Below are 26,744 nucleotides of genomic sequence, written 5' to 3' on the forward strand. Positions count from 1 at the left end.
TTTAAAACTGCATTTCAAAATATATTTTTAAAATTCAGTCTAGTTTCAGTTAGTTCCCAGAGTGGGTCTGTTTGGTTCAGTTTAGTTTTTGTTTAGCGTTTTGTTTATTTTTTTTTATGTTTTTTTTGGTTTTTTTTGGAGAGGGGGGGGGGTGGTTTTAGTTTTTATTAGTCATATATGGGCATTTATTTATTTATTTATCAGGGATGAGAAGTTAAAAAAACAACACTGAGTTGACTTATAGAGACTGCACATTCAATAAGGGTACCACTGACTCTTGATGTTTGTGTTTACAAATTTTACGAAACTGAGTAGGGGCCTGGGGTTTCTTCTCTGAGGCTCAAAAAGCATGAAATGCAAATACATTTATTTCCAAAAACAAGCTCTTATCAGTGATCACTAGTAATGTTTGATAAAGAGATGTTTGGAAAGCCAGCTGACAGACTGATAGATGAACACACATACACACACACACACAGAGAGAGAGAGAGAGAGAGAGAGAGAGAGAGAGAGAGAGAGAGAGTTATTTTTTATTTATTTATTTATTTTTTATTGTTGTACTATTAGCTAGAGTTTTGTTTTAGTTTATTACTTATTATTTAGTTTATTTAGTTTACCACTTTGGTTGTGTAAACCTGGCTGCTCCATACATTTGCTTTCAATTACAATTAAGAAAACGCAAATCAAACATTAAAATGAAGAAAAAAAAAAATCAAGAAAAAAGACTTGAAGTTCCTTTGCATTGCTTTTTCTCATATTAGTGTGCTCGTTTGGTGCTTTGAGTCACTGATAACATTAAATTGTTGCAGACAGTCAGCATTAGATAAGGATTTCTCTCAAAAACGAAGATTTTGACAGCCCAAAGTGAAAAGTGGTAGTTTACAAGGAGTGCTTGAACGCCTCACAAGCGCTCGCCTCTTTTGTCGCTGAAAGTAGGACCTTATAGCTCTTTGACAGTTTGGGAGAGGTGGCCGCAGTGGACGGGTATCAGGTTGCTGATTTCCCTGGGTTTACATGCAGCACCTGTGTTTAACATTTAAAACGCTGCACTGTGGAATATGGCGCTTCCAGAGGAGTCTATTTCTGAAGTATGCCTAAACCAACATAAACTCTTAGAGATAGAACCGCGAGAGACCTGTACGGCCTGAACAATGTCGTACAGAAAAGAGACTGCAGTTTTCTTTTGATTCCCTTGGGGATCAAGTTTTGACTGGAGCGACAATGGAGAAGTTCCTCCAGATCGCCCCGCACTCCCTGGCGCTGGTGCTGTCGCGCGTTTGCAGAGGAGATGGAGAGGACTCACCATCGTCACCGGCCTTGCTCTCGGCAAACTTACAACATCACTCCGGCTATGAGGTCTTCGCTAATTTCAAAGCAGTCAACATGCAGCATTTCTGGAACAAGGCGCTGACACACGCGCTGACAGAGATCTTCTTCCTCGGCTGGATAGATGAGCATGTGCTGTTGATCCAAGGGAAAGAGGTGCACCTTCAGGTGCTCAGGAACGGATGGACGAGACGGACCCTACAGCCTCCCGAGGGCTTTGATATCAAATACATAGGTGGGTAAATTGTCCAGACGAGCCTGACAACCACAAAGTGTCATAGAAAGTTACAGGTAGCCCACCACCACCACCTCGGGGTTTTATGGTCATTCCGATATGTTTGATATGGGGGTGCTTGGGTTATAGAAACAAAGTACTGAGGCTTTAAGAAGTTCATATTTCAAATTGAAATAAAGTCTGGTGACTGTGGAGGCCATCTGAGTACAGTAAAGTTGAAATAAAGTCTGACCCATGAAGTTCAGGAAGAAAGAGAAATATTAAGCCAAAGCCATATATATGTTTTTTTTATTAGAGTTTCATATGGCGTTCAAAGAACTCATTAAAAGAATTCTCAATTTCATAAACAACAAAACAAAAAATAAAAACATTTTGAGCAAAGCCGTTTTTGCCAAGTTTCAGCAAAAACTGACTGCCTGCATTAAAACATTGCTTGTCCACTTGAAAAACTCCCTTTTTTTTGGTGTATCACATGAATCTGTCCTCATCGGCAGATACTCTAATCATTTCTGGCTCTTCAGAGCTCCTCTGTTTTTCTTGTTTCATGCTGGCTTCCACGCCTCTTTTGACAAGCTGGCAAACACTGCTGATTGGCTTTTTTAGGGCTAAGAAGTCAAATATGTTCTCCTGAAGTTTTTATAGGACAACGAGTCTGTGAGTAAAGCTGCTGGCAGGTAGCCAGTCGAAGCTCGGCTATTTGGGGAAAAAAAAAGGAGTTCAGGCATCGTTTCACCTTTTAACCTCAGCTGCTTCATGTCATGGGGCTTACTCAGATGGCAGAGACAGGACTGGAGCCCAGTTCTATTCCAGTTTAGCATTCCCACACTCTGATTCTGATTCTTCTGACAAGCCCAAAAGTCATGTATGTGCTGAGACAGGTTGGGATGACTTGAGGTGCTGTCAGCAAGTCTAACCACTGCACCATCATACTGTCCTCAGACAGCTCGCTGTGTGTGTGTGTGTGTGTGTGTGTGTGTGTGTGTGTGTGTGTGTGTGTGTGTGTGTGTGTGTGTGTGTGTGTGTGTGTGTGTGTGCAAATGAGAGAGAGGCGTGCAGCTTGTCAGAGATCATCTTATTTATGTTTATTTCACAATAGAGCCTCTGTTTGAATCATCTTTTTTTTATATCAGTGAAGTGGTGTGGGGAAGAAGTGGTGGTTGAAAGTTTTAGTACTTGTATTAATAGGATGATATGTATCTGCAATTTGAAGAATACAAGTAAATGCAGCACAGTTTTCAGGAGTGAATCCAAGCTCAACAGCATCCTTTGGTCCCATTGCTAGTAAACTTTAACTGACTGCCTTAAAGTGGAAATGAGTTTAGCTCTGCACCTCAGTAGCATGCTTTTTGTTTTTTTTTTTGTTTTTTTAAATCAGTAGCATGTTTGCTGCTAAGTTCGTACATTCACCAGCCACACCTCTTCAGCTGCTTGTTAAGACAAATATCTACTCAGCCAATCACATGGCTGCACCTCAATGCATTTAGGCATGATCACCTGCTGAAGTTCAAACTGAGCATCAGAATGGGAAAGAAAGGTCATTTATGTGACTTTGGCTGTTAGTGCCAGATGGGCTGGTCTGTGTATTTCAGAAACTGTTTAACTGCTGGGATTTTCTAACACAACCATCTTTAGGGTTTATAGAGGATGGTCTGAAAAAGAGAAAAGCAGCAGTGATGTGGGTGAAAATGCCTTGTTGATACCCAAAGGTCAGAGGAGAATGATCAAACTGCTTCAAGCTGATGTGACAGTAAGAACAGTAACTCAAATGACTGCTTGTTACAACCAAGGTGGGCAGAAGAGTATCTCTGAATGGATTGTACATCAAAGCAGATGGGATATAGCAGCAGAAGACCACACCAGGTGCCATTCCTGACAGCTAAGAACATGAAACTGAGGCTATAATTCACACAGGCTCACCAAAATTGGACAATAGAAATTGGAAAAATGTTGCCTGGTCAGGTGAGTTTCAGAATTTGCTGCAAAAACCATGAAAGCCTGGTCTTGTATCCTGCCTTATATCAGTGGTTCAGGCTGCTGGTGATGGTGTAAGGCTGTGGGGGAAATTTTCTTGGCACACTTTAGGCCCCTTAGTACCAACTGAGCATTGTTTAAACCACACCCTACTTGAGTATTGTTGCAGACCAAGTCCATCCCTTTATGACCACAATGTACCCATCTTCCAGCAGGATAACATGGAATCTCACACACCTCAGATCACCCCAAGCTGGTTTCTTGACCATGATAAAGACTTTACTGTACTCAGATGGCCTCCACAGTCACCAGATGTCAATTCAATAGAGCATCTTTGGGATGTGGTGGAATGGAAGACTCACATCATGGACGTGCAGCTGACAAATCTGCAACTGTTTGATGCTATCATGCCAATATGGACCAACATCTCTGAAGAATGTTACCTTGTTGAATCTGTGCCATGAAGAATTAAGGCAGCTCTGAAGGCAAAAGGGGGTCCAACCCTGGTAAGTTGTTGCTGAGCCATTTCCTTAGGTGACTCTCTGTAGTGGGTTCTTCATAGCACCAAATAGCAGAGCAGATATTTTTCAGGCAGATTTTCAGCATTATTCCCATTGTTCAGTATCTTCCTGTTGAAATGGCTGCAGAAACACAGACCACAAATCAGACTCTTCACTGTTGTGATTGCAGTCTAAGTTTTAATAAAAGGAATTATTCTTTTCCTCTTGAGTGACTTTACAGTGAGTGTCATCATACCTCTGTTGTGAGCTGCTTGACATCACCTCTGTTGAACTGAAAAGCTGCACTACCTCTGTTACAAAAGATGCGGTAGATTGCGATTGTGTTGTTCTGCAAGAGAAGGTGGCAAAGCATTATCGATACCAGTCAAGCAAATACAGATAAGCTCTGGAATGTTTGTCTTATAGCTAATAACTCACCAGACTCTGTAAATCCTAAACCAGCAGACTTTGTGTGCTGTGAGTCCAGATGCAAATGAGATTCTGATGTATGTAATTTTTGCGTGGGCTAAATTTTTTTAAAAAACTAAACCCAAAAAAAGGACCAACATCATGATTATGTGGAAATCAGCTCTTGGTGGCAAGGCTGTTTTTGCTCTGTTATACAGTGTAAGGAGATGTGGGGTTTGTACTTACCATTGTGACCACCACATTACTGGGAAGCTTATTCAATCTCTGGTTTTGTAGTGTCATCTGAATTCAAATAACTGTTCAACTTTGAACCTCTTTTAGACTGATTCCAGATAGTTTTTTTAAAATTCAGATTGAAGCACTCAATATTCTGCTCAGTTCTTTCAAGGCATTTTGAAATGATGAAAGAAATTATAATAGTGATACCTAAATGAAAAACAGTCCAATGCTTGTTTTCAAAAGTGAGCTGCAACTTTCAGTGACTCATTTTCCCAGCTGTGGTATTAGGATGTTACTTTTTGCTAGACAAGTTCTAACAAAGTTCAGACAGATTTCCACCATAGGGTACTCATTAACTAGAGGTAAGTGTTGGGGTTTAAAATTAGCATTGCTATGGACAGAAAATGCTCCTGAAAAAACACCTCAGTGGGTTTTTAAGCCTTTTACCCATGCAGTGTATAAAAAGGCTGCAGTCGCATATAGTCCAGATTATCAGCCAAACAGTCTGAGAATGTTTGATTAGGGCTGTAAGCCAAATAGCAGCTGGATTAATATATTTAGAGAAAAGTTGTGGATTTTCAGCTATGTGGAAACAAAGTGTTTTTTAATAGACAATTCAATCTGATTAGCAGAGGGACTTTGTATCCTTTAGCAGCCTATAAACAATAGACAGAGAGCGGGCTGTACCCCTTAGGAAGGAAAAAGTGTAGTATTTGTTCAGGAAAAACTCTGCTCCGCTGCATTCCCAGCCACAGCACAGCTCTCCACTGGAAGGAAGGGGAGGGTCTTAGCAGAGAATTGAGGGAAATGTTTGACGCAGCAGAGAGTTTTGACACTGTATATCTTAATGTCAGATCAGGATGTGTTTTGGTGGCTGTTGTGTCAAAAAAAAATTAGTGTGTTAATTCAGCCTGTGGCTGAGTTAAGACATGTATTGTCACAAATATGCCGCAGGAGGGCAGACCGTGGGGGAAAAAATGCTCCTGTTTATGAGGCCATTGGATGAGAGTGGGTGTGGAGTGGAATCCCTCTATTAGCATCATTGTTAGTTAGTCGACCAGTTTAATCCAGTTGTGTGCTGGACTGATGCTGGTGTGGTGGTGTTAAGTGCAGTGTCCCTTTGGTTTTGTCAGGTGACTATTTTTATTTATTTTTGTGGTACTTTTGTTAATGACCAACTAGTAGCAAAATTTAACTTCATATACAACCAAGTACAAAAAAATCACAAGGTTGCCTGATGGAGCTTTACAATCTGTGCATCATACACTCACCCGTACCTTTCCCCCCACAACTCTTCTTCACCATTGTCAGCTTGAATTGGTCTGAAAAATGTGTGCAGAGAACACAAGGTACACTAAAATGATGAACGTTAAACTTTTGACCTGCTTACCATCAGCATGGAAGTGTTAATGTCTCTGTGGGGATGTCAGAGTGCAAATGTTAGCATTACCTCTAAGCATGTATAATAATAATAATAATAATAATAATAATAATAATAATAATAATGGCCAAAAGATTTGTCAGTGGCACAAATTTTGTTTCATACACACAGTTTCTATGATACAGTGAAGTCCAATATGTTTTAAAGACTGTTAGTGGCAAAGAAATCAAAATTATGCTGCGCGTCAGTATTTAAAATGTGGATCCTTCTTCTTCATAACTTCTGCAGTTCTTTGTGGCGTGCTGGATATTAGTTTCTGCTTTCTGGGCTGATTGATGGCGATCCCTTCCTGCCTTATCAGTGCTCAAAGCTGATCAGGGTTTGTGGGCTTCTGCTTGACCACCTGCTTTTTAAGGTCCTCAAAGACCACCTTCTTCCAACAATTCCAAGAGTAATCTGTTTATTTTCCAGCATGATGGCGCACCATGTGACAAGGAAGAAGTGATAACTAAGAGGCTGGAAATCATCAAAGTAACATTTGAATCTATGACCAGGAAGCTCCCCAGATCTGAATCTGATCAAAAATATGTGGTCCAGTCTTTAAAGGTGCCATCATTAATTTATTGAGGTTATTTAATAGAACAAAGGATATTGTACTCATAAAAATACATAGATTAGTGTGTAATTATGTCTTCTAACAAACTGATGCATTCTCATAAACTTATAATTAGTCTATTATAAATACATAGGAGCAGTTTGTGGAAGCTGCCATCTTTTCCCACCATATTTGAATACAGTGGCCAGGAAGGACATCTCCCTTCCGACTAATTGCTTTTTACATTTGTGCGTAGAGACTGGCAACATATAGCACTAAAGGTAGAGGAGAAGAGAAGTGGCAGGCTTTTTTAATGCAGTGGAAATACATTTCAATTCATATCTGCGCCTTCAAATTCAAGATATGAAGCATCATAACTATGTTTTGTCGTCGGAGGAGGGCCCCCCTTCACCATAGAAGTGAAAACGTGAAAGAAAGACACAACTGCATCTTAATAAAATGCCATCCTCTTCCTCCTCACTTCAAGCCTCATCTCCTGAACGGAAGTCAGGAGACTTGCACTAGCGCACGGAAACATGCATAAACATGCTTATTTATTCCCGATATGCGACAATCCTGTCTCCAGACAGCTGAAAGCGAGCCAGCTAAACAACAACAGCTGGTTATAACATTATTCTAATGTTAGGCTGGAGTGTCCTAAAAATCACTTTCCCTCCGATAAACAGTTTGATTACATTCTCACTTCGTATGAGATTTTATTTACGAAGTGTCAGAGTCCAACAAAGTTATATCTACTTCAAAGACGCCGGCTAGCAGAGAAGCTAACAGCAGAGGCCAGAAGTAACAAAGTACAAATACTTCGTTACTGTACTAAAGTAGATTTTCCAGGTATATGTACTTTACTTGTGTATTTATTTTTTCTTGCAAATTTTTACTTTTACTCTCTACATTTTTACGCAAATATCTGTACTTTCCACTCATTACATTTTCAAAACAGACTCTTACTTTAGGTTAAGACATTTGAGGCAAGTTTTTATTTCCGGTCACTGGCGGGCCTCCAAAAATCAAACCGATCGAAGACTGAATGGAGGGGAAAATAACACAAAAGGGGGCAATCGTATTGGCGTACCTGTCCCCGGGGCTTATCGCATACAAAGACAGGAAAAAGCATAGGCGTAGGAAACAATATTGGAGGGGCATTTGTTCCACCTAAAAATTACACCGCGGAGGAGAAAAATACTGATTTTGAAATCTTTAACTCGCGTGCTTTTATTTTGAAGGCTCAACATAGCGTGATGTCACTGCGCTCCCCCCCGCCCCCCTCTGAACGGCCCTGAGTTTTAGTTGGTGGGAGACAGCGGCAGGAGTCAGGAACTCTTTTGAATGAGGTAAAACGGTCTGTCGGGAATGTTGCCATGAATATTGCTTGTTTATAACATCTTGTTATCAGTTTACTTTCATATATAGAAACCAAATCTCTTTGGTTCAGTCATCTTAATCCTGGGATGGTCACTCGTCCAATATTTAACTGCTAACTTTGTCTAGAAGTTAGCTAAACTAGCCAAAATGTTATCTCATTTCAGCACAATGCCACCACCAACGAAAAGGCTGAAACAGCAGTAGGACTTACCTTGTTTTTTAAAAAGAGTAACGTCAGTGTGAGTAACAAGTCACACAACACAAGGGCAGCACCTGATCATAATTTATCAACATGTATGACAGTATATTAGATATGTGTAATAATATCTTATCAGGAGAATGGTAGTACATGGAGTAATGACTCAGTTGAAGCAATCAAAGGTGGAGAGGCTGAAGAAGCTCAGACGAGGTCTTAAATTAGTTTAGTGAAATATGTATTAGCCTGTTATTAATTTTTAAATATAAAACTAAACAATTTTATCATGAGAAGAACTGGCTCAGGGAAGAGATAGGAGAGCCAGGTGGAGCTTCAGGGTGTGAGGTGAGGTTTAAAAACCATATTAATTATAATAGATCTAGAAAGAAGAGGTGAGGACGGATTGATTTTTTTTTTTTTTTTTTTTTCCAAGATAAATTTTCAATAATGTCTTCATTATTTCCACAGTACTTATAAGAGTATGGGTTAGGTTAGGTTTAGGTTGCTAGGTGCAGTACAGTAGTATTGACCAATAAGTGGATTTTTTTTTTCTCGTTTAGTTTAAAATGAGCCGCCTTTGGGCTCAGGAGCTATCCCTAATCTCTGAAACCATTTTGTATGTTTAGGAGCAGCAATGCAGGGGCAGTACAAGGGAGATAGGAAAAGGAGAAGGCGGTACAGGGCTTGAGGTGACATCTTAAAATAAATGAGTGACAACTTTTACTGTAAGAGTTAGGTGATGCTATAAACAGAGTAGACAGCGTATGAGATATATAATGGGCTCGGCAATAAATCAATAACAGTATATATCACGATAGACACGTGATCAATATAGCATTTTTTTATGCTTTGCTCAGAGTATTTATGGATCTGTCAGGTTTCCGATATGTGCCCCACCCCCCCAATAGTAAACTCATTCCTACCCCCTTGGGAAAGAGGCAAAACCATATAATTTATGTATCATTTATAGCGCTGTACTCAGGAGTTAGCTAGTGGGTCGGACCGAGTGCAGCCATCTCTAAGTTGTGGTCGCGGTACTTCAGCATCTAGCTAGCCCCTAAAGGAGAGGAGCAAAAATAAACATAGTAACGTGGTGTGGCAGGTAATTTTAACTGCATCGTTTCTATCAGCTCAACAAATGTCAGTAAACACACAAACTGTGTTGCAGTTTGTCACACAGTATGTCAGCTAGCTAAAAGTCCAGCTGCTGTATTTCCAGGGAGAGAAAAGAAAGAAGTTCACTCAGAGATGGAGAAAGATGTAACAAAGAGGACAGGAGAGGAAGAAGAGAGGTTATATTAAAGGTAAGGACTGCTCAGTGAAATCTGATAACCTGGAAATTTAAGGCTTACATGTAATGTCCTCATTTATTGGATCTGTATGTGATGTGAAGTTATGGTTTATCATATTGTGAAACGTTCTGCAAAACAAACTGAGGTATAGTAACTTTATATTATTCAAAGGTTGCATGAAAATACTGCAGTTTAGTACAGAACAGATTAGTTTGCTGTGCTGTGGTTAAATTATATTAAAGCTCTGTGTTGGACTGGTGCACTTGGTTGTGGTGTTCACGGTCAGTGTTAGGTTAGGTATAAACAGCATACTGTCAGTGTAGGGGATGGAAATCAGAGAGTTCGTGAAATACTGGGTTGCGTCTTGTTGAATTCAGTTGTGTAAATCCACGACGGAGCAGTAAACCTGAGAACAGCAGCAGCTGATTGAAGCCTGCACACAGAGAAAATCTACTGGAGCTCACAAAAGAAATTATAGTGAGTTGTGATTCTTTTTCCCCACACTGAGCCACTACAACCGATCTTAGGGTCCCTCCACCTGCTGAATCCCACTGTAAACCTTGACTGTGCTCATTTTTCTGTTTAGGTGAGGCAAAGTCACCCTCTACAGTGTAGACAATAACAAATAGAGCTTTTTAAAAAAAAAAATATTTCTTTTTCTCTGCTCATGTTTTTCATAAGTGTTCAAGCTGAGTTCATTCTTTAGAATTAGAATTTAGATTGAAATAAACTTTGTATTTTCATGTAATAATATTGTTTTATTATTACATTAATATAACACAAGGTTAATTTAGCTTTGCACAACAATGGAAAGAAATGTCCTCCAAAGAGCTGCTTTTACTTTCTTATGGAGTACATTTCAGAGCCTGCACTTTTTCGCTTTAACTTGAATAAAGAAGTTGAATCAGTACTTCAACTTTTACCAGAGTATTTTTAACACAGACATTCTGTACTTCTACCTAAGGACAGAATGTCTGTACTTTTGCCACCTCCGGCTAGCAGTAGCTAACAGCGGTAAAAACAGCAGCACTTACCAACAGAAAAGTTCATGATATTCTCAACAACTCACCTCAGTATTGCTCTCATCAGTTAGAAGTGAGCTTCTCTGACTCACTGACCCATATCAGACTCCTTTCACAAAGTTTTACAGCCTCTTCCACAGTAACTAGATGTGGACACTTCTCACCTGCCATTGACAGCTGAAGTAAAAAAGTGCACTGACAGCCTTCAACAGATAGGGAAAAACTCTGGGGCAGATCCAGATCCAGACCACACAGTATCACACGCTGGCCAACTGGTAGCGGCCATTATGGGGTACAGTCTAAATTTAAAGTTTCTCTTGACTGACTAAAACAGGCTTGTCCTACAGCAGCCACTGTAGTTATTGTTATGCACTTGAATTGGGAGGGGGTAAGAAAGCAGAACTCACTCGACCGCAGTCTGTAATCTACTGACATCTAGTGGTGAAAACTTTACACACTGTAACTTTAAAAAGTTGGTGAACAAGCAGAAGCCCAACAAACTGATCAACTTAGATCATTCAAGCAGAAACGGGTCACCATCAGTCAGGCTTTGGCCCAGAAGCTGATATGCAGCATGCTACAGAGAACTGTAGAAGGGTCAACACGACCCTATGCATTGTTTTCATTTATTTGCCACTAAAAGTCTTCAAAACTTAATGTTCTTTACAATAACTTTTGAAGATTCATTCCTGCCTGATCAGTGCTCCAAGTTGATCACGGTTTGTGTGCTTTGCCTGCTTTTTAAAGATTGACCACATATTTTCAATCAAGCTCTGGGGAGTTTCTAATAATTTTTTATCACTTTTTCCTTGTGACATGGTTCTTCATCATGCTGGAGAATGCACAGATTGTTCCAAATTGCTCCTGGAGTCAGTGGAACCTTAAAAAGCCCACAAACTGTGATCAACTTCGAGCACTGATAAAGCAAGAATGGATTGCAATAGGCTGCCTACCGATTCATTTTCAGTTGATTGAGTTGATTCAATCAGATATCTTAGGTTCAACTTTGTTTTAGCTTTCTCATCTTTACATTGTCTGAAGATATCTCACAAGAATTAAAAGTTTGAATAATTAAACTGTAGATTCACATATTTATTAGAATTTTTACCTCATTGCTGTTTTCTCATGCGCAATGCAGCCCCAAACTAGAATTGGCCTGAGGAGTTGCAAGTTAAAAGGTAAATATCCAATATTGTTGGACTGCACACTGAATAGTCTGTGTGGTGTCTGTTAAGGGCAGCAGCCTTGCCTAAAACTGCAGCTGAAGATTGCAGCTGGTGCAAACTACCACCTATGGTGTTCTAAACGTGAGGAAAGAAAACTGAACAGTCTCTGGGGTCTAATTCAACACTTTCAGGAGTTCAACTTTGAAAACAGCTTATGATGCTCTTTTTTTTTTTTTTTTCTTTCTTATCAGTACATGTACCTGTGTCTTATAGGCAAAGTTGAAGGATCTTCAGTTTTCAGCATTGCTGCGGGAGCATCATGTGTGCATAGAGCAGTATGTGTGTGTGTCTGCAGTCAGTCTGCTTTCTATTTTGAGTCACTGGCTCTTTAAGAGAACAGCACTCAAAGGTAACAGCTATGAGATCATCGGCTTGCGTCGTCATGGCAACAAAGGCTGTTGCAGCACTACTGAGAAATAAAATGGCTGGCGTGGTGTCGCTCTCCCTCCTCCTTCTCCTCCTCACCCCTCCTTTCCTCTCCTCTTTCTTTTTGGTATCAGTGAACTGGAGCAGATTGGTTGTGACACCGTCCACCCCTCTGCCTGTGCCCCATCCTGCTCTCACACTTTTGCTCCTTATTCTGTCCACCCCCCCCCCCCCCCCCCCCCCCCCCCACCCCCACCCCAACCGTCCATTCACACTCCACGCATGTGAGTCAGCACGAGCAGGAGCTGCCACTCTGGACGTTATTAGGGTGATGCTTTGGGTTTTTGGTACTCCAAACTGTTTAGTTACTGAATTAACCGATGGAAAGCGCTGATAGTAAAGACACAAAGTATAGAGTCAGCTGAGACAGAAAAAGAGGAAGAATGGTTGTTTAAGGGGCCCCTCATCCTTCAAGAGTACATCCAGTAATACTGAGAGGTTTAGTGAGCAAGAGTCGGAAGGAGAATGAAAATGTAGCCACTGAGAGTTTTTGCCATTCCCTGGCCATAATTTGGATGCTGACATTTTTTTTGTCTTGTATCTATTTTTTGAGCTGTTAATATTTGCTCTCCTTTCTGCCTTATGTATGTCCCTGCTCTCTCTCTCTCTCTCTCTCTCTCTCTCTCTCTCTCTCTCTCTCTCTCTCTCTCTCTCTCTCTCTCTCTCTCTCTCTCTCCCCTCCCCTCAGCCTCAATCACCCAGACACAGACGCATGCATGCTCACGCAGAATCGCGCGCAGCAGGCGGATGCGCGCATACACTCTTTCTCACACACATACACACACACACACATATACACACACACACACACATACACACACACACACATACTCACACACCCTTCCTGGAGGTGCTGGGAGCAGCTGCAGCATTAGCGTTGAAAGAGATTTGCCGTTGACTGGAGTTTGCATCCCCCCCCCCCACACACACACACACACACACACACGTTAATGAATGGATGCTACGGCGATCAGCTCAGGAGCTTCTTCCGTTGGATTGCGGGAAATGGTGGATATCTGTTCTTGAATTTATTTATTTATTTCTATGCTCTCCATTTTTTTCTCCCCACCCTCTGCTGGTGTGCTGTTGTCGAAAGGACGATGGGGTCTTGTGCTTGATCGGATAAAGATGGAGGTGAACGTGGCGTCTCCGCTGCTTGGCATACTATTGAGGTTTCACTGCCCATTAGGGTGAATGGAGCTTTTATTTCTGTGTTTTTTGAAGTGGGCTCTTTTGTTTTACGGGGATCGGCCGAGCACTCCTGTGGTGAATTGAGCTATTGTCGAAGACTGGGCCTCTTAAGCTTTGAATCTTTGACCATCTATCCATCCCCTGCTTCGCTTCCCCTTTTACCTTCTACTCAAAAGGAACAAGCAGATCCCAAAACCTCCACTGAAATCTTTCCTCGCCGTCCTCCTTCTTTCCAATGCCCCATTTCCCTCATCTCTACCCCTGCCCCCCCACCTCTCTCCTGCTCCCTCCTCCCACATCAGAGTGGCTACGTAATGTGCCTCCCTACGCATGCAAATGGGGATGCTACGAATGGTGGCTGGGACTGATGTCGATGAAAGGGTGATGCCTCGCGCAGTCACCTGCACCTCTGCTGCCACTGCCATCAATCCAGATCAGCCTGGGAGAGCCCAGCAGCCGATGACAACCACCCACAGTGCGAACACGGTCGTTTGTAGCTTGCTCGTGGATGTAAATGAGACATGTGTATGTGTGTGAAGGTGCACACTGGTTCCTGCCATGTCTGGTGTGTGATCGCTCTAGCGGGACGTTCTTACTAATGCGGGGGAGGCACTGAGCCTGAGGTTAGTCAACCTCCCCCTGCACACCCTCCTTCCTTCCCCATCTCCCTCTCTCCTCCCCTTTCCACCCCCCCACCCACCCCCCCAACCTTATCCGAGAGGCCCCCAGGGGGTGAAGACCACCTGGTAAAAGGGGTCACGATGAAGAAGAACCGCAGCAGCAATCTGCGGCGGGCCTGGCCCAGCTCGGAGCTTACCGAACGCCCGCTGGAGCACAGCCTCTCTCGTAGTGAGAAAGACATCCATGTGCAGAAGCAGCATCTTCCTCCGCCTCCTCCCCCTCATTTCTCTCCGTCCCCGCCAAGTTATCGTGCTCCAGGTGAGTCAGACACTCCCACCGGCAGAAGCTCCACCTTCTCTACTCACGACTGCTCAGAGTTAGTAAAGACAGTGTTGTTTGCAGCTCAAAGTGAATGCAAATTTTTATGTTATTAAGTAGAAGATGTTGCAGATCCCTTTTTTAATTTTTCTGTGTTTCATTTTAGAATCTATAAAGCCTTTTTTTGACGTGTTTTAAAATAATTAAACTAGTTTAGTGGATCCAGCTTTCTTACTGAGGTTTGGGGGTTCTTGTATTTCTTATTTTCGTTTGGATGTCATTTAGAATTTGTTTTGTATGCTGAATCAATTTTGTACAACTTTAGTATTTTTTATGGTGTGCCTGAATAGGTATTCAGACACCAGTGAAGAGCCAGCACTGAACAGGTTCTGTATTTGTACAAATGTGCCTCCTTTGTGTCAAATTCTGTGGCAGATTCACATTTTGTGCTTGGGGCCATCTCAGTATCAGCAATGCCATTACCAAGAAAATCCAATCCTTTCAGTACTTCTATTACAAACATTTGTTTATTTCTGTGTCCTCTTTCTTGCGTCAATATAAGATGCTATAAAAGCAAACTAGAAGGCGATTTTCTTTTGTGCCGGCTGACGAGCAGACGCGGCTTTTCTCGTGTTTACTAGGAACCAAGTAAAGCCTTGTATAGCCACATAAAGCTTAGGGGGTTGTGATACTAAGCACAGATAACGTCATTGTGCTGCTTAACTGACCATTCCACTGGGCAAGCTGAGGAGGCAGAGCTCTGCACACATTTCAGCTTAGGTAGCGGAGCCATGGACATTATAACAAAACTTTAAAACAGTGGTCTGGATTGGATCTGTTTTCAGCTATTTGAAGATGAGGTAATACAATGGTGAAATAGAGATTAAGCTCTGACGCTGCAATTATGGCATCTTATCATATGATTGTGTGTCGATCACCTGATACAGGTCAGAGGACAGGGTCATTACAGCGGCTGCTGCAGCAGTGGAGTCAGTATGTTGCTTTGCAACCTTTCAGCAGAACCAATGTTTGCTCTCTAAAGGGCTCGAAGCTTGGCCGCCCGGTTGTAGGATGATTTCACTACTCACTACAGCTGACAGCTAAGCCAGCTTAAGGCGATGAAGAATTTATCTGGGTTAGCTTTTAGAAAACAAGCATTCGTTAAAATTTCACACATGTTGATTGTACAAGCTCCCGTTTCTGTTCGTGACATGATGTTAATCAGGTAACCGCGCTGTGTAGATTCAGGTGATCTCATACTCTGGTTGCTGCAGCAGCTGCCTCGCTTTGCTAAGCTACGAGAAACAGGAGGAGCAAGAGGCTGAGGAAGCAGAGAGGAGGGGTGGAGCCGTTACAGGCAGGCAGCATACACACTGCTGCTGTTTGACCATTACATCATAGCTTCACACGCTGCGCTTGCTGTTCATTCATGATCTAACAGTTGTGCTTTTGCCTCCCCCTCCTCCACCTCCTCCTCCTCCTCCTCCTGCAGGTGACGTGTCTCCGATCAGTATGTCACCTATCAGCCAGTCACAGTTCATCCCGCTGGGAGAGATCTTGTGCTTGGCCATCTCTGCTATGAACTCTGCCCACAAGCCTGTCAACCAGGAGGCACTGGTGGAGCACCTCACTGCCAGCTTCCCAGGTATGCCCTCTCACCTGCATCTTAACATGGAAGCGCACTAAAGCATGCAGAAAATTTTTATGCATGCATTATGGTATATGTGGTTGAAAAGATAAGAGAAAAAAAAAAAAAAAACAGCCTGAAAATTTTGATTTATTCTTAATTATGGAATTGATTTGATTATTTATTTGTCATATCTTGGTTTATTGTATTTTAATTTGGTGCCTGTTTTAGATCCAACTAAATTCTTCAAGAAAAAGATTCCCATGTTTACTGTTTCACATTTTATACACATCAAATACAGACACCCTGTTCAAAGAGCAACTTAAACATACTGATCTAAAGTCCCTTCTTGTAATATCACTGTAATGACTGATCCCCCTGAATGGCTTCTCATGAAAGTCCTGACACTTTCAGTTTAAATATATAAAGTCTTGCAGTGGGGATTATAATGTTTTGATTTGTTTATTACCAGACACTAAACTGGGAACTATTTAGAAAATCAATTAAGTAATTTCATTTAAATTTTTCAAATATTCTGGTTCCACGTTTTTCTTTTCATTTTTCTTAACTAAGACAACCTGGTGCTTTTCTGTTTTGTGTCTCGTATCATTGAAAAACATTCTTGGATTTAGTTGAAAAAAGTAACGTCCCAAGACGCCACTTTGGGCTTTGAGATATTCTGAAGGGCTTTCTTCTCTGTTTTCTAATATTTTATATGAAGCAGTTGAAAACCTAAAGGAGAATATAAAATTCATCTTCACAGTTAAACTGTATCACAAGCCTAAACTATACTAAACCACGGTAAATATAGATATATGGTTATATGTGATACTGATGGTGAACAAATTATTTATGATTTTGTATTTGTAGACTGTTTACCAGTTTTTTAGAAGACAAATACAATCAGTACCATTCATAGTTAGACTTTTATAAAGTCTTACAGTTTTTAGTATGGCTGAACATCAGTACTAAGATAAACAGTTAAAATTTCCCTTGGTTTCCCAGGTTTCCCCTGAGAAACCAAGGGCTTTTAAGACTATGACACAACTTTTTAATAGCAATTGTCACATAGTATTGGAGTAAAATGTTTCAGTTTTCTTATAAATAGATTAGATTAGATGTTAAATTCAACTCATTGTCATTGTGCGCACAAGGTACACAACGAAATGATCATTCCAGATCACTCATCCAGAGACAAGCATCTGCGGTCATGCAGCCAGTGACCGGCGCTACAGTTAGGCAATGTGGTTTAAGTGTCTTGCCCAAGGACACAACGCAGCGCAGGGACAGGGGCTCAGACCTGCAACCTTCCAGCTGCAAGGCGAATGCCTACCCACTGCACCATTGCCACTAGCTCTGTGCTAGCTATGATTGGTTTGTAAAAAAAAAATCATCCTCCATTTGAATATAAGCAGGATAATTTGGTTTTCATGGTTTTATGGTGTGAACTGTGGTGGTCAGTCAATTTGTCCAGTTACTTTTGATCCTCTGAAAATGGGGGACTGTGTATAAAAATGGCTGTAATTCCTAAACAGTTAAAGCAATACTTTTGTTAAACTCCTTGAATTAAAGCTGAAAGTCTGCACCTCACATATTATCTAATTTGGAAGAAGAAGAAAAAAAAAATACAAAAATTTATGTAATTTTCCAAAAACCTCACGACCCTGGCAGCATCTCATTTTCATATTTAAAAGTACAGGTATGATCATTGTGTGGCAAGTTGTCAGTCATAGCTATACTTGTATATTTTGCTTTGCTAGAAAGTAGTTAAAATAATAAATTGTTGCAACATTTCTGTGTTAGAAATGAACATAAGACTGATGTAATGCTAGCACTATGTCTATATAAAGGTTATGAGTGGTGGTGTTTACAGTGCTTTTAATGATGACTGGGTGTTTCTAAAAGGGTTGTTCTATGTTAGTTCATCAGTTGCCTCCTGCCTGACCGTGTCAGATTTGACTGAAAATATTCCAGGTAACACTTAATATATGTTTTAATAGGAATTATCCAAAATGATCCCACAACCGCCTGCTAATGCTAATGGCCACACCTCTAGCTAACTGAAAACTTCTGATGGCAATCCGTTCCGGTAGCTAACTGCTGAAATTCTCAGCCCAGCGCGATGGCACCTCAGCAAGGCACAGCGCCAGACGATCAGCCGCTGGCTAGAACCCTGCTTATGGAAGGATATTAACAGAAACGTGCTCTTTCTACAAAAGTTAATTTGGATTTGGTACATGATGTCATATCTGTGGGATATGAGATTGAAGACTGCTGAACATTTATGTTTTTCCACATTTAAGTGTTAATATTTGTGAAAATATTCACCTGATTTGGACTGTTTAAAAGAATATTATGTGCTTTACATATTAGAAGGTGCAAACAAAATATCAGTCCCTACCTACAAAAATTGTGGCTTCTACAGGCCTCCGAATCTGCTGTCAGAGATCAGACATCCAAATATTTTAAAGACTTCAAGAGTCCATTCTATGTTATTCTATGTTAACTTGAGCTACAGTCCTGATAGTCCATACTCATAGAGCCACAGTACCAGATATTTAACCTAAAACACTTGAAGGGCCTAGCTCAACCAGTTTTCTAGTTAATGGAATTTTAAAATGGTCCCTCAAAAAAAAACATGCTAGAAAAATGTTTAAAAACACCCCCCCATTCATCCCTTAAATTTTTTTTTTTTCTTTTGAGAAAATTAATGACAGCAGTGACTTTGCATAATTCCTACTAAGAGTTATTTTCAGGCAAATCTGTGCTGATCAGGTGTATTTTTAATTTTTTGTTTTGAGGAATTGAGAGAGCCCTAAATTCAAATCCTTTAGGGAACTAGCAGTGCATTTTATCCTGACAGGAAATTCTCACAGTATATATGCAGTTGGTATGAGGGCACCGGGGCACATGGCAGCAGTAACTAGCTCATTTGTGAAGGCTGCATTAAAGCTGAACAACATATTCAGGTTTTGGAGAAGCATATGCTGCTAGGGAAGGCTTTGCTTATTTCAATAAGATAATACCAAAGCACATTCTGCACATTTTACAACAACATGACTCAGAAGTAAAACAGTCTGGGTCCTAACTTAACCTGCGTGCAGTCTAAGGCCTGCCATCCATTGAAAACGTGTGCTGCATTATGAAACAAAACGTGCTGCAAAAGATGCCTCAAGCTTCCGAGCAGTAAAAGTAGTTTATCAAGCAAAAACAGGAAATATAAACTGCAACATTAAAGAGATCCAATTAAATTCTCTCTATAAATACATTTTTAAATGCCTATATTCTCATGGCATGGTCACGTTTAACCTAGAAAACTCCAATGTGTTTTGGTATACAAGCCTTTATCAATGAGTTAAATAGATTATGTGAATATGCTGCATCTGTGGTATTATACCTGGGGTGAGAGTGGAATATTCCACCAGCAGTGCACAAACAATAGGAATCTTACACAACCAGGACCAGATGTAGGAGTCCAAAAAGTGTCAACACAAAGCCCACAATATTTATCAATTTTATATCAAAAACTACAAAAGCAACATATAATAGCATCAATTCCAGACAATATAAATGAATCTTAAAAGACAAACAAGGTTTACAAACAAAGCAGCAAAATCCCTGCAATCATTGCAACACTTAAATATACAGTCACCACTTTTGGAAGTTGGAATAAGAGATAAATTTACAGATTATTCATGTGATTTATTTGTTGGTTTTTAAAGAAATATGATGGGCTACCTAAGGGGAAATGGTTTTTGAGGCTAAGCAATACTTTGTTTTTTATCACAAGCTTTATGCATATATGTTTCTAGATGGTGGTAGTAATTTTAGAATTTGTCAAGTTATTCATGCTCTTATTTTTGGTGTGTTTCCATCATAACCTGAGAAAGTCAAGGCATTCCTTCATCCGATCATCGATCATCCCCTTTTTTTCCCCCTTTCTCTCACTTTTTACTTATATGCCATCTTTAGTATGCTTCTAATGTGTGGTATGCAGTGTCTATAAAGGTTTTCCACGTTCGAAAATTTGAGTACTCCCAACCTAGAGCTTATTTACTTGATACCATCCATGTAGCATTTGTAGAGAAATCACTCTCTTCCTAAGTTGTGATTTGCTCTGTTTGATTATTTTACTGTTTCAAAATTGTCCAGAGGCAGCAACAAATGTTACCCATGTGTCTGTATGTGAACTGTTTTAAGTAATTTGAAGCTTTTAAACTAAAGCAGTGGCTGGACTTATTTTTAATCTGTGTTTTCTGCAGGTGTGCCTACGCCCAGCTCAGAGGTTCTGCGACATACCCTGAACATGCTAGTGCGAGAGAGGAAGATCTATCCAACTCCAGAGGGCTACTTCATTGTCACTCCCCAAACCTACTTTATCACTCCCTCTCTCATCAGAACAAACAACAAGTGGTATCACCTGGATGATCGACTGCAAGAGCGTCCGCAGCAGCAGCAACAACAACAACAACAACAGTCGCAGCCGCAACCGCAGCAACAACCTCAGCATTGTGCTACACCTCAGTCTGGCAATGCCACACCGTCTACACCTGGCTGCCTGAGAGAGAGGCCCTCTCGTAAGAATAACAATGATTCGTACAATTCCTATCGCGAAGACCCATCCAAACATCACACCCCTGCACTCCCAAGCAAGTCACCAAAGGAGCACAGGGGAGATTCCTATCAAAATAAGCCACCCAAGGATCACAGTGGCGGGGATCCTCCGCCGAGCACGTCAGCAAAGGAGCACCGAGGTGAGCTGCCATCATACCCCCGTCCCCCGGCTCCCACCTCCCCCCCTGCTCAGCAGTCGCCGCCTCAAGATCCAGCTGATAAGAGCAAAAGCATCACTTCTTTCCCTTATAAAACTGATACTCTGACCAAAAAGAAAGAAGGAAGTGGTGGCAGTGGAAGTGGCGAGAAGCAATCCAAAAGGTTTGGACTCAGGCTGTTCAGGCTGAGTTTTAAGAAGGACAAAATGAGGCAGCTGGCTACCTTTTCAGCCCAGTTTCCCCCAGAGGAGTGGCCTCTTCGTGACGAAGATGTGCCAACCACGCCCATCCCCCGTGAGGTGGAGATGGAGATAATTCGCAGAATCAACCCCGACCTAACGGTGGAGAATGTTGCAAGGCACACAGCTGTGATGAAGAGGCTGGAGGAAGAGCGGACACAGAAGAACAAGGCGGGGTCTTCGGCTCAGCACAGTGCACGCAGCAGGAGGGGCAGAGGCCACCGGAGGGCTCCTCATGGTAAGTCCCGCTCTCATAGCAAACCCCGGACCTCCAGGGGAGACCCATCTGAGGGTTCAAACTGGGATCTTGTGTTCATGGAAAGGGATTACCGCTTCTTTAGCCACTCGTTAGTTCGTTCACCTCGGGAGGCTATGTACACCTTGGAGCGCAGGCGAAGTGGAGGAGCGACATACCTGGTCCACAGCAACCCCAACATCACTGAGTCATACTGCCCTGTTACCCCTGAGTGGGATGTGTCTGGGGAGCTAGCTAAGAGACGGACAGAGATGCCCTTCCCTGAGCCTTCACGTGGAACATGCCAGTCCAGAGTGCAAAGAAGTCACAGTCACAATCAGGACAGGAAGTCTCGTCACGAGAGGTCAGATCAGGCGAAAGAACGCTCTCGGTCCATGGACAACTCTCTTAAAGGCCCATCACTGGGTGCACCAGAAGACTTTGAACCGAGTCTGGAGGAGCGTAGTCATTACTACACTGATGATGGCACCCTGCGGGCCACGCAGAAATCCTCCCATTACTCAAGGATCATGTTCTCTGCTGCTAAGTTCCACTCTGATTTCAATGTGCCTGATTTGGGGAAAGGGAGTTTGGATGAGTCAAGGATCCGGAGTACAATGGAGAGGAACAAAAGCAGAGACAGCCTGCCAACGTACAATGAGCTAATGGGACTTTCTTCTAAGCCCTCAACAGATGAGTACTTCCAGTGCAATACGTCAAATGAAACAATCTTAACTGCCCCTTCGCCTCAGGCAAAATCAGAATATGACACATTAACCTCATCAGGGGGACTCCGAAAGGGCTCTCCGGCTGACCGCCAAACGCCTCACCTCACCTCTCCTCACACGATGGAGTACAAAGAGGACTTGTCGGCAGCAAAAGGACAGAACGGCTCAACGCGACTGACACCAAGCCAGACGCCAGAGCCGGCGCAAAATGCCCGTTTGACGCCACACCAACACAATGTAGATCCTGGAGGGGGAGGAGGTGGTATGGTGATCAAGAGGAAAGAAATCTTCAGTAAGGACACTTTGTTCAAACCTCCACACAATGCCTTGTCCACCGGTTATGTGGACAGCAGCTACACCAAGTCTGGCACATTGCGGAAAGCCTCACATGCCAAATCAACAGAGGCCCTAGACAATCCTGAGCCCCAGCAGCCTTCCAATTCAGCGACTTCCTCAGCGTCACCTGCAGTTTTACAGGGCTGCTTAGAGCCAACAGTCCCCTCCGCCTCCTTTGACTATTATAATGTATCGGACGATGAGGAAGAGGAAGAGCCAGAGGAGGACTCGCACAAAGAGTTGGCTTCGGCAGAGGACAACAAAGACCATGGGGAAGGGGGTGGTAACGGTGGAGGCAGTGGTGGTGGTGGGGAGGGAACCATGCAGTGGCTCCTGGAGCGGGAGAAGGACCATGATCTGCAGCGAAAACTGGAGACCAATCTGACTTTACTCAGCCCTAAGGAGACGGAGAACAGCAGCAGCCAGAAGTCAGCCCACTCTGCCCGTTTGGACAGCATGGACAGCAGCAGTGTCACGGTGGACAGTGGATTCAACTCCCCCAGGTATGTGCTAAAGTAAACTGTACATAACATAAAATTGCAACTTACACTGTGGTTAGGATGCTGTAGTAGAGCATATGAGGGCTACGAGGGATATTTGCTCTAAAACAGATATCGATACATGTGGTTTATTGAAACAAATTAAAGCTTCCTGCACCCACAGCGTAGTGAAGGATGTCATGGGTCAATGTAAAGACTCTAAGGCCAAAGAATTCTTTAATTACTATTATTTAGTTGTTGACAAGTGATATTTTGTCCAGTCGTCAACCTTCTGCCTTATAAATGCATTCCCTGTAGCTGCATAATGATTGACTCATCTGAGACTGCTCATATCTGTCATGATACACTGTTTCCTTATCACTAGGCTAAAGAAGTATCAACTTCCAGCTTTGGTAATCGTGCTGTAAAAGTTTTGTATGTCAGAGATCAGCCATTGAGGATGTTGGTTTATACTCACCCACCAATGTGCTTACTTAACTAGTTTGTTTCAAGCACTGAATGAAGTTTTTATATGTGTAAATCAAAGTGTGAACACCCTCACAGGTATTCTTTTAATAAATAGATGAAAGTGAGCAAAATGGCATGTATTAATATCAATATCATGATGGTGAGCAATAAATAAACCTACACACACACACACACACACACACACACACACACACACACACACACACACACAGTGGATGACATTGAGTTGGGACATGCTTATATCATTACCACACACAGTAGGCACATAGATGGACGTAGCTACTGTGATATCACTTGTTGGTTTGTGAAGTCCTGTTTAGATTCCTTGAGATGTGCATTTCCATCTTGGTTGCAAAAAAACAGATGTGAAGAGGAGGGGAGGGTCTGACTGTGAAATTGTACGCTCATTGGCTAATGCCTTGTGATTAACAACTCGTTAGCCAATGACTGCTGTTTTATACCAAAGATGATCTTCTATTTTGGAACATGGTATGACCAAGATTTACAAAATAGACCTAATTTTTTTTTCTTTTTTTATTCAATATGACCCAAAATAAGTGACTGAGCTCATAAATGCAGCAGGAAAATGTTTACAGAGGTCAAGGCAGTAAGGCGTTTTCACATAGACTTCTACAGGACGGGTAGTCTTTCCGACGCCACAGCCCTCTGCTGGCCTTCAGATAGAATGCAGGTTTAAGACACTTATGCTTTGGCTTCATTTTTCAAACCCAGAAGCTACATTCTTGTTTTATACTACGGTCATTCCTGTCTTTTTTTTATTTGAAGGCAGTAATTTACTTCTAAAAGTGACACTGTATAATATACTATATGGACAAAAGTACTGCACCACCTACAAAGTAGATTTACAGGAGCTCCTCATCCATGGAAATCCATGGCGTGAAGCTCCTGGTGCACAGTTTTTTGTGCCGATGTTAATGTCAGAGGAGGTTTGGAGCTCTGCAGTTACTGAGTCAGCAGAGTGTTGAAACTTTTTATGCACTCTGCAACCCCACTCTGGAGCTTTTGCATGGTCTGCCTCTTTGTAGCTGAGCTGCTGTGGTTCCCAAGTGCTTCAGCTCTGCAGTAATACTGCTTACAGTTGATGATGGAATATCTAGGAGGGAGGAAATTCCACCAACTGACTTACTGCAAAGGGTGCATCCTATTACAATACCCCACTCTAATTCAGTGAGCTCTTTAGAACAATCTGCTCTTTCATCGCCTGTGTCAATGGGACTGAAAACACCTGTATTCAAAGATTGAGAGGTGTGGCCCAATCCTTTTGCCCATATAGTGTAACTGTATTTTTCCTCAGCTTTCAAAAATACACACAAGTAGACAGAGGTACAGAAGGACATGATAAATAGCTATTCCAGCTACATATTTTAGTGGTTGCAAGCATCTGTTTTGCAAACCATTTCTGAAGCCCGTTTAGTGTTTGAGAATCATTTGTGAACAACTCTGGATTAACTGACAGTTACAGTTGTATACTTTTTTATTTAACAATGGGCTTCCAGAGGGAATGCATGTTCTCATTTGATTTGTTTAAAAAAGTAAAAATTCAAATACCGTTATTGTGTCTTTTTATACATGGATCAAGCTAAAAAAAAAAAATGCTGGATGCTACACTTGGTAAAATGCAGCATCTGTCATTAAACCTGCCTTACTGTTATAAATCTTTGTCTTTAAAACTCATGTGTCTTCGAGTTACAACCTCCCATTTTGGAACAGTGTCTATTTGAAAAAAGAGAATATACTGATCTTCATATGTGAACATTAATGGAATAGCCATTGTAATACATATCGAAACTGTGCTGTATATGTAGTCTGCCTACAAAGATGATTTTTTTTTTTTTTTTTTTTTTTTTTAATGAATGAGTAAAAATTCTGTATTTGGAAATAAATATTTGGCTTAAAGATACAAGAAGAAAATAATTAGCATTATCAACGTGTTCCCGATCTTTATAATGTGTTGTATTACTAACACCTGGATTATTTTTCCTTGATTTGCATTACCTTTTTGTATAATAACATGCTAATTTTGTCAATAATTTATCAGCTTTTTTTTTTTCCTCAGTCTTTAAAGTGTACTTTAAAATGGTGTCAATAATATTTCAGTGGGATTCCACTGTTTTCCTTTCTCAACCTCAGTTTGTGTAACCATCATTGCCTGCGTTCATATTTTGGATCAAAAAAAAAACAAAACTTGATGTCATGTCTTTGTCGTGCAGGACACGTGAAAGCCTTGCATCCAACACATCCAGCATAGTGGAAAGCAATAGACGGCAAAATCCAGCGCTGAGCCCCGGCCACATTGGCACCAGTAGTATTGGGCTGCCATTCAGCTTTCGCACCATCCCAGAGCCCCCCACCACACAGCCTGAGAAGCTCCAGAAGTCATCGAACTGCCTGGCCTCCATCACCAGCGTCTGACAGGCAGCACAGACTGAGACCGTAATGGTGGTGGAGGAGAGAGGAAAGTGGGGTGCTTCACCATTTTTCACCCACACTTTCCTCAACCAGTACACACATGAACACTCACGCGTACATCTTCAGACTCCTGAGAATCCATTTACTGGGACTGTTATAAAAACAGGCATGGCTTCAATAGACTGTTCCCACAGCTTCAAGAACTTAACTGCAAAAAAGAGAAGAAAAACTACAGAATATCCAGACAACTGTAGGTGAAGGAACCTACCTGAACTACTCTGATTTTGGTGACATGGACTCTAGTTTGGCTTATATCAAGATTCTTGACTATTGGTATTGGAAAGTAGTAGACTATAGGATTCAAGTTACATTTGGAAATATCAAAAAAAAAAAAAAACTTTTTATATTGCTTAACAATACATGTCCAATTAAATGTTCTCCTTCCTGAAATAGTTCTTCAGGATGATTTAATGTATCAGCACAATGTCAAGATAATAAAAGTTGATCCTGAGAACAACAAATGAAAGATATTAACACATAAATCAGCTCAGATTTGTGTACCGCAATGCAAATTATGTATGTATACTCGATACTTTTGATATCCTAATTATTATAATGGTGGTATTAAAGATGCTATGTGACCAAAATGATGTTTGGGTAAAATTAGCTGCACCTCACCACCCACACAGGCATTGCAGGGGATCAAACAGCTATTGCACCGCAGCGTGGTTTAGTCTGATTTGGAGCTTTTCTTCATGTGGCATGTGATGTTCAGGAAAAAACAGATTTTAAAAATTCCTTTCTGCCTGAGGACCTCACATCCCCGTGTTGGCCTAAAAGCTGAGGTTCAGCGTTGAGTCTTTTCCCCTGGAAATCATAATTAACGGCGCAGTTTCAACACTGTTTATTTAGAAGCTGTTTTTAGAGTTTAGTCATGTCAGGATATTCGCCAGCCGGTGGGGTGTGTTAGCTGTGTTTTGTCCGCTTAATGAAAGTTAAGAATGAATGGTGTAGATATGGTGCATTGTGGGGAAAATAGACAAAATGAATAGACTTGCTACAGATGCAACAGTCTTGGGTG

General features: G+C 41.5%; 1 protein-coding gene across 2 annotated transcripts; it reads left to right on the top strand.

The window, feature by feature from the left end:
- Positions 1-962: 962 nt before the first annotated feature.
- stox2a (storkhead box 2a) lies at positions 963-26,303 on the top strand. Of its 2 annotated transcripts, none has more exons than XM_030735899.1 (4): positions 963-1,561; positions 15,821-15,973; positions 20,218-22,768; positions 25,465-26,303. In XM_030735899.1, the coding sequence occupies exons 1-4, from the start codon at positions 1,222-1,224 to the stop codon at positions 25,664-25,666; spliced, it is 3,246 nt and encodes a 1,081-aa protein (XP_030591759.1). In that variant the 5' UTR covers positions 963-1,221; the 3' UTR covers positions 25,667-26,303. The 2 variants fall into 2 exon arrangements, with proteins under 2 accessions (XP_030591759.1, XP_030591769.1); XM_030735909.1 differs by lacking the exon at positions 963-1,561 and adding an exon at positions 14,092-14,328.
- Positions 26,304-26,744: the final 441 nt, after the last annotated feature.

Source organism: Archocentrus centrarchus, chromosome 1, assembly GCF_007364275.1.
Source record: "Archocentrus centrarchus isolate MPI-CPG fArcCen1 chromosome 1, fArcCen1, whole genome shotgun sequence".
In the NCBI taxonomy this organism is placed as follows: domain Eukaryota; kingdom Metazoa; phylum Chordata; class Actinopteri; order Cichliformes; family Cichlidae; genus Archocentrus; species Archocentrus centrarchus.

Coding starts and splice junctions, on each gene's coding strand:
- stox2a (XM_030735899.1), top strand. CDS start 1,222: ATGGAGAAGTTCCTCCAGATCGCCCCGCACTCCCTGGCGCTGGTGCTG. Junction 15,974..20,217: donor CCTCACTGCCAGCTTCCCAG/GTATGCCCTCTC, acceptor TGTTTTCTGCAG/GTGTGCCTACGCCCAGCTCA. Junction 22,769..25,464: donor AGTGGATTCAACTCCCCCAG/GTATGTGCTAAA, acceptor TTTGTCGTGCAG/GACACGTGAAAGCCTTGCAT.